This window comes from Panthera leo, chromosome C1, assembly GCF_018350215.1.
Source record: "Panthera leo isolate Ple1 chromosome C1, P.leo_Ple1_pat1.1, whole genome shotgun sequence".
Classification (NCBI taxonomy): domain Eukaryota; kingdom Metazoa; phylum Chordata; class Mammalia; order Carnivora; family Felidae; genus Panthera; species Panthera leo.
Genome location: NC_056686.1, coordinates 176,347,045 through 176,359,982, shown reverse-complemented (window position 1 = coordinate 176,359,982; position 12,938 = coordinate 176,347,045). Strand labels below are relative to the sequence as shown.

Genomic DNA, 12,938 nt, shown 5'->3' with positions numbered 1-12,938 from the left:
AAAAAGTGCAATGATATATAAGCCTAATAGGCTTCCATAAAAATAAGGTTGAGTACCCAAAGTAATGAAAACATTGCTATTCAACCAGAAGATCTCATCCTTTCTCCTGCTTCACATCCTTTATATGCTCCTCCCACCCTGATACTCTCCATTTTGACTGGGCAGGGGATTCATGTGAGTTTATAATCTTGATAAATGAATAGGATCATGTATACACCAGGATGCATTATGATTATGGGTGAAGAAATCAGATTTGGTTTAAATTATAGAAATATTACATGTTAGTTTGCAAAGTCATGAGAAATTGAACTAACATAGTTCAAACTATTTTTTAAAAAGGAGATTATCCAAATTACTCTTTATTTTTGTCTTTCTTATGTGTCCTCGGAAGCTACTCTAATATATATAGCTGACCATGACTCATCAAGTAAAAGGACATGATTAAACACAAGGAAGTAGACTCATTACTTTAGCCAGACTATTCATAGAAGTCACACTTAATCATTTCCAAAGGCAGTATACAGCTTTAGTTACAATTACCCCCAGTTTTATCAACATGATTTGACTTTACTCAGGAGAGACCACATCTCCAGGGATAAGAAAAATCATACTTTTTATTTTTCACATGAGGCCACCAGCAAAACAACACTTCCACTAAGTTGCGTATCCCATTAGACTCATACAGAATTCATTAATTCATCAGATTATTTATTGAAGTCCTATTATATATAATGTCCCCACTAGAATTTTAGAATTACAGAAATTAATAGTTAACGGTCTCCCATGGCAAGAACCATATATGCTCACTGGAACTGGTACCTGTCAACACTGAAATTTTAAAGAAATATACAATTTATTGGATTTTTAAAATTTTCTTTCTTTCAAGAAATGTCTTCTCTGTGAAGCCTTCCTGTGCTCCATAAGGTGAAATTTTCCCTCTGCACAACCTTGTATACACCTCTATGATGCACTTGTCATAGAATACTAAAATTATTTGTGTGTCTTATTTTGCCCACTAGACCTACCATAAATCTTGGTGAGTGAATAATTAACACAACTGAGCCCACTTAAGGTAGGGACTTTACCTGCAAAGGCTGTATCTCAGGAGCACGGTTGTCTCTTGTTAGCTGCATCATCTCTTTAATTTGGTAGAGTGCGTAGACAAAGGTCACCCAGGGGGAGGAGCTGACGCCCCAGGCTGGCTTGTTCACGTCCTCCTGTTCTTCCTGGTGCTTGGTTTTCTTGGGAGGAAGTCTGGGCTCAATGCGTGGCATGACGTCTTCGGTCTGTTGCTGTACCAAGTCAATGGTGGCTATGGGAACAGGACTAGAGGGCACGGGAATCCTTTCTGCCAACATTGTCTTGTCTGGAGAGAAAATCATGTTTAAATCATTTTTTGGAGTTTTCGTCACAAAATAAGCAGACAATCCCATGAGCCCATGCTAGTGTACTTGGCAACATTAATAAATTGCTATGTATCAGGGGCCTCTTGGTGCAGGTACTGAGCAACAGATGTGATGTTCATCTTGCAGGATCTCTTTATAGGGATTAATAGACATTAACTTGTATTTGTTTATGAAATATATTTTTCATTAAACTTAGATATAACTTAATCTGTGGGCATGGGTTATAATGAATGTGGCCTTAGGCCCACTTACAGGACTGAGTTTTTAAAGATAAGCATCAAAACAGGAAATGCCAGAAATAGCTGCTTCTGTTGGCCTTTTACTGGAGGCATAGACCATTTAGGATCATGAGGAAAAAAAATGTGAGAAAGACCAGTATTGGTCCTCTTTTCTGTATAGCTCGTTAGCATTAAAACCGGCCTTGGAGTTTTCTGTAATAAGCTAGTTTTTCCCTTTACAGAAGCATTTTAGGTACTTGAGGCAAACAAATGCCCCTCAAAGGGTAGGACAAAGAAGATGAGCCTTGTTCTGGGACCCATGAGTTAAGCAAGAATATTTCCATTCTACTAGTTGGCTTTCTTCATTAAAAAAAAAAAAGTTGATTCAACTTGTACATTATATTTGATATAACCTCCTTTGTATATAACAATTTTAATGAAGGCCATGCCTGGTTAAGGGAAAACTTCAAATTTAAATTTTAAGACACTTTTTTCAAATGAAGGCAAAAACATAGTAAGTAATACCACTCCCTATCCCTAGTAGTAAAATTACTGCATAGCTTTATATGTGCAAAATCCCTTTAGAATACCAGAGAAATTTAAAACCAGTACTTCCTATACTACTTTGTACTATAAAACAAAACAAAAACAAGAAAACCCCCAAGCTACTTAAAATGGCCAGTATTCTTTTCAACATAGGACACAGCTTCTCTCTAACAATGGTACACATCAATTCATTTTCTCATACACCACTGAGAAAATCCAGCCAGGCAGGTCTGCTGTGTATTCTGTGACCACCTCTGGGTTTCTCCATGGCTTCAACCTTTAGAACCATTCAGAAAGAATAGACAGGTTTACCTTCCTCCTCACCGGGCACTGCCAGCCACTGGATCAGGGCAAAAAGCAGGAGGATCACCAGGCAGGCCATGCCGATTCCTCGAAAGGTTGCGGCAGCCCCTGTGAAAACAGAGCACTGCATAGAGTAATTCCAGGAACTGCAGAGAGCCCTCATCTACAGCTGTCAATGTGCTGAAGTTCAGGGCAAAGGCAGCAGAGCTTAGGACAAACCAGAGAATGACGAATAGCCAGTGGCTTCATAGAGTGGAAAAACACAGGCCTGGTAGGTCCCAGGAGACCCAGATGCTGGTATTGGATTGGTCATTCATCAAATTTTAAAACTATATTTATAAAGGATTATCTCTGAGTGCCTCTTACCATAAAACTCAGTGGTGCTCTCTTCTTTGAGCACCATTTACCTAACTATTAAACAGCCCTACTAATCTGTACTTGGGATAGCAGAGCTCAAGTAGTGCTATAAATTCAGATACCCTGGGCCCACCTTCCATAGATGACTGATCAGTCCAGATCCCTTGAGCAGGGTAATCTTATCTCCACCCCACCCTGTGTATTTCCGATAAGGGAGACCTGACAGGGCAGACAGATTGTGTTATCAAGAGATGTAGTGACATTACCAAAGCCAGAAAATAGCTAGATTTTTCTGGAATAAGGATGAGTTTTCTTTCTTCTAGCATTAATATCAGCAAGGTTAGGGTACTTTGCTTCAATCCAAAAGCACATGCTGTCCATTCATTTGTTTGGCTCCTTTGAGGTATCTGTAGCATCTCATTAGGCTGTTTGTCACAGACGTGTGCACAGTTACAGGCTGGCTCTAATCATCTTAATGACTTAAGAACTCAGCTTTACAATTATGACTACCATGAAAGGGAGGAAGATAATATGAATACTGGAGTTTTAACTTCTGGCAATCTTCAGTAATAATTTAAGTGTTTACTGAGGTGTTGCTAAAAAAAAAAATCATGTTTTCAACAACGAAGGAAAGGAAAAGGAGAAAGTCATTCTTACCAAAATAATTGACTAATACGCCTCCGATCATGGCACCACAACCTCTCCCCAAACCTAGGTGAAGGCCCTGCAGGATGCCCTGAGCAGACGTCCTCAGCTCAGGGGGAACTGCTGCACTGAGATAAGAAATGCACGCTGCCCAGATGGCCGCATGTGTCACTCCTGGAGAGGAAGAAGAGTGGGAATGTCTGATCAGCATTGCCTAGGTTACTCTTTTGTGGAGAGTGAATTATTTATTTAATTACACACACACACACACACACACACACACACACACACACACACACACCCCTACCTAATAAAGACATATATCTGATTTATGGTAAAATATACATAACATAAAATTTACCATCTTTAACCACTTTTAAGCATTAAAGTACATTCAAAGTGGTATGCAACCATCCATCTCCAGATTTTAACACTGCAAACTGAAGCTCTGCACCCATTGAACAATAACTGCCTCTAGGCCCTGGAGACCACTATTCTACTTTCTGTCTCTGAATCTGACTACTCTGGGTACCTCATATAAGTGGAATCATTTATCAGTGGAATCGCTATTTGTCTTTCTGTGTCTGGCTTATCACTTAGCATAATGTCTTCAGAGTTCATCCACGTTTGTAGTAGGTGTCAGAATTCCCCTCCTTTTTAATATTCCATTGCAATATTCCATTGCAATAATTTAATATTCCATTCCATTCCATTTGTTTACTCATCTGTTGATGGACATTTCAGTTGTTTCCACCTTTTGGCTACTGTGAATACTGCTGCAATGTTTATGGGTGTTCAATATCTGTTTGAGTCCCTGCTGTCAGTTCTTTGGTGTGTTATACCTAGAAGTGGAATTACTAAGTCATACAGTAATAATATGTTCAACACTTGGAGGAACTACCTGTTTTCCACAGTAGCTGTACCATTTTACATTCCCGTCAGAAATGCACAAGAGTTAGTTCCAAGTTCTCCACATCCTCACTGGCACTTGTTATTTTCCGTGGTTTTTTTTATAATAGCATTCCTAATGGGTATGAAGTGGTATCTCATTGTGGTTTTGATCTGCATTCCCTACTGGCTAGTGAAGATAAACATTTTTTTTTTTTTTTTAATGTGTTTACTGGCCATTTGTATATCTTCTTTGGAGAAATGTCTATTCAAGTCTTTTGCCCATTTTTAAAAATAACTTATTAAAAATTATTTATTTATTGATTTGAGAGAGAGAGATAGAGCATGAGTGGGAGAGGGCCAGAGAGAGGGAGGGAGGGAAAATTCCAAGCAGGCTCCACACTGTTAGAGCAGAGCCTGACGCAGGCTGGAACTCACAAGCCATGAGATCATGACTGGAGCCAGAACCAAGAGTTGGACGCTTAACTGACTGAGCCACCCAGGCACCCCAGCTTTTTTTTAAATGTTTATTTACTTATGAGAGAGAGGGAGAGAGAGAGAGAGAGAGAGAGAGAGAGAGAGAGAGGACGAACAAGTAGGGGAGGGGCAGAGAGAGAGAGAGGAAAACAAAGAATCCCAAGCAGGCTCCACAAGATCATGACATGAGCCAAAATCAAGAGTTGGATACTTAACCAACTGAGCCACCCAGGCGCCCTGGCCAATTTTTGAACTAGGTTGTGTGGGGAGTTTTGTTGTTGAGTTATAGAAGTTCTTGATATATTTCGGGTTTTAACTCCTTACCGGACACATGTTTTTACCTAAAATTATTTCCATTATGATTAGCACCAAGAATAACATTCTTAGTGGGGCGCCTGGGTGGCTCAGTCGGTTAAGCGGCCGACTTCGGCTCAGGTCGTGATCTCGCGGTCTGTGAGTTCGAGCCCCGCATCGGGCTCTGTGCTGACAGCTCAGAGCCTGGAGCCTGTTTCAGATTCTGTGTCTCCGTCTCTCTGACCCTCCCCTGTTCATGCTCTGTCTCTCTTTGTCTCAAAAATAAATAAACATTAAAAAAATTTTTTTTAAAGAATAACATTCTTAGAGATACATCTTTTTACATAATCTGAGATTATTTATTTGGCTATAGTTCTATAAATAAGGCTAATGACTCAAAGGATATAACAATTTTTATACCTTTTATATATAGTTCCAATTGGTTTTCTGAAAGAGCGTAGAGACCATTTGCAATGCTCAATACCAGTTTCATTATATTTTCACCATTTGTCAGAGGGAGGAAAGGATAAAGATAACAGGTGAAAAATAATTTGGGTCATTATTTTAAATGTACAGTAACTGTGCATTGTCTAAATTTAAATCTCTATTAGAACACTGCTTTATATTTAATAAAAAAATAATAAATAAATAAATACATGTAATAAAAAGATACTGTCACAACAAGTTTTACTGAGAAGGGGTTAAGAAATCATCTGATTCTGCCTAGATTAAGTAATGAGCTTGCTGCCTGAAAAATAATCCTAGTTGGAGATACTGTCATCAGAAACTCATAACCTAGGTTTTGAAAAATTAAACTAGAAGATTAATATTCACTTAATATTTAATCTGACATTAGTCTGCTTCTGACAAAAACGGAATAATGGACTGGATTTGCCCTCCTTCTGAAACAACCAAAAATTGGACACAATATATGAAATATAGTTCCCAAGACACTGGATATCAACAATAATGACTGATCTCTGATTGATGGGAAACAAATGAGGAGCCCCAGCTTACTGCCTGGTTAGAGTTCAAAAGCCTCAAGGCAGGGGCGCCTGGGTGGCTCACTCAGTGAAGCGTCGGGCTTTTGGTTTTGGCTCAGGTCATGGTCTCATGGTCATGAGTTAGAGCCCCACTTTGGGCTCCATGCTGGGCATGGAGCCTGCTGAGGATTCTCTCTCTCCCTCTCTCCCTGTATTTGTGCCCCCCCCTTCCCTGCAACAAATAAATAAACTTAAAAAAAAATAGCTGCAAGGCATAGAGGGGGAGCCACTGAGTTGAGATGAAGCTAACAGTCTGGAGAGACCAAGGCAGCTAGAGTTCTAGGGCAGAGTACCAGAGAGGAGAGAGCTTTACAGAAACTAGAGGGATTGGCAGGTACCCTCAAGGTACTTGAATACCCTCAAGTATTCAGCAGAGTGCTGCAGCAAAAACATAGGTACAAACTATCCACAGCCAGAGAAGAACCATCCAAAAGCACCGCAGACAACAGTACTCAGAACCCATACAGGGCCAGGAATAGTACCTATTTCAACCACACAGGGAAGTTCATGATTGGTAGAGTATTCAAAAGGGTCTTGTGTTAGTATTATGAAAGAATTAGAATTACTAGGAACACTGCTCTGGTCCCACCTAAGTAATCTTCAAAAGCAAAGCCCAAAAGGATCATACTATTTCCAAGTAATTTATCTGTGTCCCAGAACAAAGCTCAAGAATATTTATAAGAAATACAAAAATATCTAGCACCCAAAAAAGTAAAATTCGCAATGTCTAGCATACAATTAAATTACCAGGGATGATCTGCACTTAAGTGGATTCCACTATTCAATAATGGAATAAACACTATTTTTGCTGGATATGTTAGATTATATGCTCTATAGTTAACTGAAACAACAGAAATACTTTTTATGAGGTTTATATATGTTTCAGTAATCATTTCAACCAGGTTATTTAGATGACTAGAAATAGTATGCATACTTAATTTCCACAGAAGTCAAATGAAATATTTGCTTTATCTGACTAAACAACTGCAGTACCTTAGATAATGCCAGCTTTCTAAGAACTGAGTAATTCCTGGATAGTCTTAATTATAAATGTTGACACAGTAGTACACAATGGAAATACTTTTAAATACTTCCCTTTATATTATTAAAGATCCTGCTAAACTCCATTTCTTCTCAGATACACGTTTTTCTTCATTAACAACACTAAGGAAAAACTCCTATATTCCAAGAAATAAAATGAATGTATTCAAAAAAAATTTTTTAATGTTTATTTTTGAGAAAGCGAGTGAGCACATGAGCAGGGAGGGGCAGAGAGTGAGGGAGACAAAGAATCCCAAACAGACTCCATGCCGTCAGCACAAAGCCCGATGTGGGCTCAAACTCATGAACCACAAAACCACAAGATCATGACCTGAGCTGAAACCAAGAGTTGGACACCTAACCAACTGAGCCTTCCAGGCACCCCAGATATATTCAAAATTAATTAGATTCAATGGTAAAATCCAACACAGAGGTGGAAATCATTTCTTAAAAATGAATCATCAAAGATCTGAAACCACATCAAATGACTGTAAATTAACTTTAATAGTGAAGCCAAATCTATCGTTTTGTCTGTGTCTGAGCAATCAACTGCAGGATTTACAAGCAGACAGAGATGGGCCTATGTATTTATGTGACCAAAACAATAGCAAATATATTTTTGCTGTAATTCTGGATCAACTTTAAGTCTAGCAGTAAATAGGGTTTCTTTCTTTTTCTTCAAAATTCTAAGTGTTTTCTAAAACACTGACTCTTCTAAGATAATTAAAGCATCTTCCAGCAGGATGACTTAAGTCAGGATTCTTAAAGGTTCTAAACTATTAGAATTTAGGGGGTGGTATTAAGTGGCAGTTGTAAAAGCTTCTCTATAGTTAGATTTCTAGAGTTTCTTTACTGCTTTTGAGGACTAATAAGATAATTGGGAACCACATTCCGTAAAGCAACTCACACGGCATTAACTTAAGGCAAATATAGTAAACCATACAGTAGAAATTTTTTCTTTGGAACCAAATGCAAAAGAATGAAAGCCATTCTGCCTGTATGCTCCAACATTTTCCAGGGAAGATATAAAACTAAAATTGGTTTCTCTGAGATACCTTATTTCAAAATATCATGTAAACAGAAGAATCCATACCACTTCCTAGAGAAGAAACTAGCAAAACTAAAAAATCCACAAGAGGGGACTGGTTTGGTTAATAACACCTTTGTATGTAAAAGACAATTATGGAGTTGTGATTCTTATTCTTAAATATGCAGACTTCTAGTAATCATATTAATTATCTGAAACTCTTGACAGTGTTTTTAACTACAGTTGTATTCTGGCCCTCTAATTTCAAAACAAGGAAAAAGCAATCTAGAAACTTAAAAACCCTCTGCCATTTTTCTTATTTGTAAGACAAAGAAAATCGTAGCAATTGTGCTACCTGAAACTCTCTTGTAAGAAGATTTAGGAGGTAAAAGAAAGAAGCCGAGAAAAGAAAATGCTTCCATCCACTTTACCTTTTATTAGAGAACTATGAAAAAAGTAGTAGCTGATTATTCTCTATATGATGAAATAAATTATTCAGTGGCATGGGTAAAAGTGTTTTCACACTAGAGCTTTTATAAGTTTTTAAACCTTTTAGCATGAGATAACTAGGTTGATGGATTAGTCTAAGAATAAAAAGATGTTAAAAAAAATAAATAAATAAGAATAAAAAGATGTTGCCCCCTGACTGGTAATAGTAACAAAGGTACTTGAAGTGACTCTCCTTCCTTGGCTACTTGTCAGAAAACTACTGATATTTGTGAATGGCAATTCAAACACCCAACTCACATAAGAGGTGCTTAATATATATGTTTGAGTGGCAATTCAATACCATATGTTAATTGGCAGTGAATGACTCTCAAAGACCACACAAGTCACAGAAGCTTCTTAGTCTCTCAGTCAATTCCTTACCTTTACTAGCGTCCCACACGATTACTTACAAGGCCTAACAGAAACACAGACATAGCTTCACAGGACCTACATCCAAGACCTTAACTGTTTGGGAATACACTACATTTGAATAACCAAGAACCACTGGAAATAAGTATGACTCACATTAAATTTTTTTCATTAATGATATAGTAGTCTACCAGGAATTGTGCTGTGTTTTTTTTTTTAAGTTTATTTATTTTGAGAGAGAGAGAGCAAGAGCATGCGTGGGCAGAGAAAGAGGGAAAGAGAGAATCCCAAGTAGGCTCTGCACCATCAGCACAGAGCCCAGCGTGGGGCTCAAACCTACAAACCGTGAGTGAGATCATGACCGGAGCCAAAATCAAGAGTTGGACACCCAACCAACTGAGCCACCCAGGTGCTCCTGTGCTAAGTGTTTTATATAGATTATCTCATTTATTCTTCCCAGTAGTAAGTACTATTTTTATTCTCCCTTTTCTAAAAAAGGAAAGTAGGCACAGAGAGATTAAAGTGCCTTGTCCAAAGTCACATAGACAACAGGGTAGTAGAACAGGATTTGAACCGAAGGTATATAAGTATAGTGCTTAAGTACTATACTATATACCCTCATAACAACTATTGTAAGTATTATATAGTAAACATAACTATTTTGAGAAGCTTTTTGATAATATCAAACATGTCCCCAAAAATCTACTAATTAAAAAAAAATGTATAATCTTACCACCTACTTCTCCTCCTTTTCCAAAGAGCTCAGATCATTGATATTATCAAGTTTTTTATATGTCTCAAATAACTCTTTACCTTATAATAGTCAAGATTGGTATCTGATCCTGTAACATGAATTTCAAGATTGTTCAGTCTTGTCCCAGAAAAATGCTCTACTGCAATAAATGTATGTAGGTATTAGCAAGAAAAAAATCCTTCCTTCACCAGTAGACAGCTGCTCCTTGTAAAATGCTGCCTGGCTTTTACAAAGCCATCGTAATGGCTGGGAGGGGTGAGAACTGACAATCAAAATACTGGAGAACTGGGATTTTTTCTTTTGTTTTTCTTGCTTTGCCACTGACTTATGCTCACTAAACAAAACATAAGTATCCCCAAAGCACTGGCACACCGAATCAGTTTTGACAGACCCTTTCCATTGATGGACCAAAGCATACATGTCCGTTACTTCAAGGTACTTCTCAAATGCTGGGCTTAAAAAAAAAAAAGTTAAAAAAAGCTTCTGAAAGATCCATATAGTGAAAAGTAAGAGACTGCTCTTTCTAAAAACAACAACAACAACAACAACAACAACAAAACAAAAACCAAAAACCAAAATCTCCACTGGGCTGGCAATAAAAGGAGTCTGTATTGTTTAAGGTAATGATAGCTGTTGTAATGGATAAACCTTGGAATCTTAGTGGTTTCATACAGTGGATGTTTTATTTTCTTGCTCATCTAAAGCCCAATGGGCATGGGTCAGGAAGAGTAACAGCTGTGCTCCATGTAGTTGTTAGGGATGCAGCCTACAGAGCTTCAGCCATCTTCAACACCTGGTTACCCTGGGTACATATACCCAGCTGGCAGAGTAGGGAGTGGAGGAAGGCACATGGAAAATTTTATGGTCTGGGTTTAGAAGTGAAACACATCATTCCTGCTCACAGCCACTGAACAGAATTAGCCAAATGGTCATACCTAACTGCAAGGGAGGCTGGGAAATAGAGTCCAACTATGTGTCCATGAAAAAAGGATACATTTCATATCAGGTGAAAAGGATACATTTCACATCAGGTAAAAAGCAAGCCCAGTGTCTCTTCCAAAGTAAGGGCCACCAACAACAATGGACCTTTTAAAAAGAGCACAGAACCTTACAGAGAGCAGTTGACCTATCAGCAGCTGCATGAACCATACGTGTGTTGCACAAAAGACACTTTAAATAAGACATACAACAATATTGTTAAAGATCAGTGCTCCCATATCCACCAACATATATAGCACTACAAGAATCACCTTCATGCTATTCATTCAATAGCACTTACTGAGCACCCAGACTATGTGCCAGAACCCCTGCTCTGCTTTGCGAATCTGATAATGTACACATTAAAACACCTCTTTAACCACCATGGAGTTTATAGTCTAATGGGTGAAAAGGGCCTGGATTTACCTGAAAGAAAAAGACATTGAATTCCTTGAGGAGAATAAACATATCCAGCACCTAGCACAGGGCTTGACACACAATGGCAGCTGAGCAAAAGAATGGTGAAATGAAATGAAGCAGGCAGTGGTCACATGTTGCGGTATAAGGAAAAAGCATTTGGAGATAAAAGGTGCCCTGGGTAAGGTTGGAGAAAGATTCCAAATCCCATGTATGAGTAAAAATGAACAGAGGAGGGGCGCCTGGGTGGCCCAGTTGGTTGAGCGTCCAACTTTGGGTCAGGTCATGACCTCATGGTTTGTGAGTTTGAGCCCCGCGTCAGGCTCTCTGCTGTCACTGTGGAGCCCACTTTGGATCCTCCATCTCCCTCTCTCTCTGCCCCTCCCCTGCACATGTGTCCTCTCTTTCTCTCTCTCAAAAATAAATATTTTAAAAAAGAAATGAAGCTTCTGTAAGTCTCTATAAGCTTCACTTTACAAGTTAAAAAAAAAAGACATGTGAGTTGCTTTTTTTTTAAAAAAAAAAGGTCTATAACTGATATAACAATATTTTATGGGCCCTTGTGAATTTCACATGGAGGCACCATTGCCTCAGCATACCTTTAAAAAGGTTTTAGGAGGTTACCACCAAAACTGACTGTGTTTAATGTCAAAACTTGCCAACCAGTGTATGCCTCATGCTCAGTGATTCCCCATATCAAGCCACACATGAGAACTGGTGTTACATCAAAGACAGTAAAAATTTCACTTCCCAAAGAAAGCTTTAAGAACAGTGTGCAGTGACTAATCATTTATGGCCAGGCTTTAATGCATAATTGCAATTTAACCTCTTTGAGGAGAATCTTCTAAATTATATTTCCTTTGGTCCTGATTTTTATTTATTTATAATTTTTCATTTTACTTTTGTTATATTATCTAACATTTATTGAAGGTAACTGTGTGCCGTGTAATATGCCAAATACTTCACATGCATCAGTTTATTTAATACTCATATGAGTTTGTTCCATAGCACAAGAGTCTAAGGCTTAGCATCTTGCCTCAAAACACATAGTTTATAGGTGAGAGCTGGAATACAAGACAGTCTAATTCAAGCCTAAGCACTTTATAGTTTCTATATATTATTATATTTTGGTCAGTTGTCTTAAATAATTTATAGAATGAGGTGGGAACATAAGTAAATGATTAAAAACATACTGATGTTTTTATAGATATGCAATGGAGACAGGATGGTATTCTAGGAAAAAAGTTATCATATTGAAGATTCAGCTTTTAAATTTAGTTTTCAATTTTTCTTTACATATTTATAAATTTTTGACATAGAACTTCCTGTATTATTCAAGAACTTTAAAAATTAGAAAATACAATTACATTACATTTTGCAGATTATAACATCAAGTGTATCTTCCCTATGTGCGTGTTTCTTTGGAGAATTCAAAAAGTGTCAGCATGGTCTTTGAATTTAAGATGTAAACAATATATCTGAACAAGAATTTAGAACAACAGTCATAAGACTACTAGCTGGGCTTGAAAAAAGCATAGAAGACACCAAAGAAGCCCTTGCTGCAGAGATCAAAGACCTAAAAAGTAGTCAAGATGAATTAAAAAATCAATAGCTGAGATGAAAATAAACTAGATACAGTGACAGCAAGGACTGAAGACAGAGGAGAGAATAGGTGAAATAGAAGAT

The 12,938-nt window shown here is 37.8% G+C and overlaps 2 protein-coding genes across 4 annotated transcripts in view; one reads left to right on the top strand and one right to left on the bottom strand.

The window, feature by feature from the left end:
* Window positions 1-12,938, bottom strand: part of MFSD6 (major facilitator superfamily domain containing 6) — a 78,528-nt gene that overhangs the window by 3,650 nt on the left and 61,940 nt on the right. The window contains exons 4-6 of the mRNA XM_042949469.1: window positions 3,488-3,649; window positions 2,483-2,581; window positions 1,086-1,366 (exon numbers count right to left, since the gene is read on the bottom strand). Coding sequence (XP_042805403.1) covers window positions 1,086-1,366; window positions 2,483-2,581; window positions 3,488-3,649 — 542 coding nt within the window. The remainder of the gene's footprint in view (window positions 1-1,085; window positions 1,367-2,482; window positions 2,582-3,487; window positions 3,650-12,938) is intronic.
* Window positions 1-12,938, top strand: part of NEMP2 (nuclear envelope integral membrane protein 2) — a 98,761-nt gene that overhangs the window by 34,773 nt on the left and 51,050 nt on the right. The gene's annotated exons all lie outside the window — the stretch shown is intronic.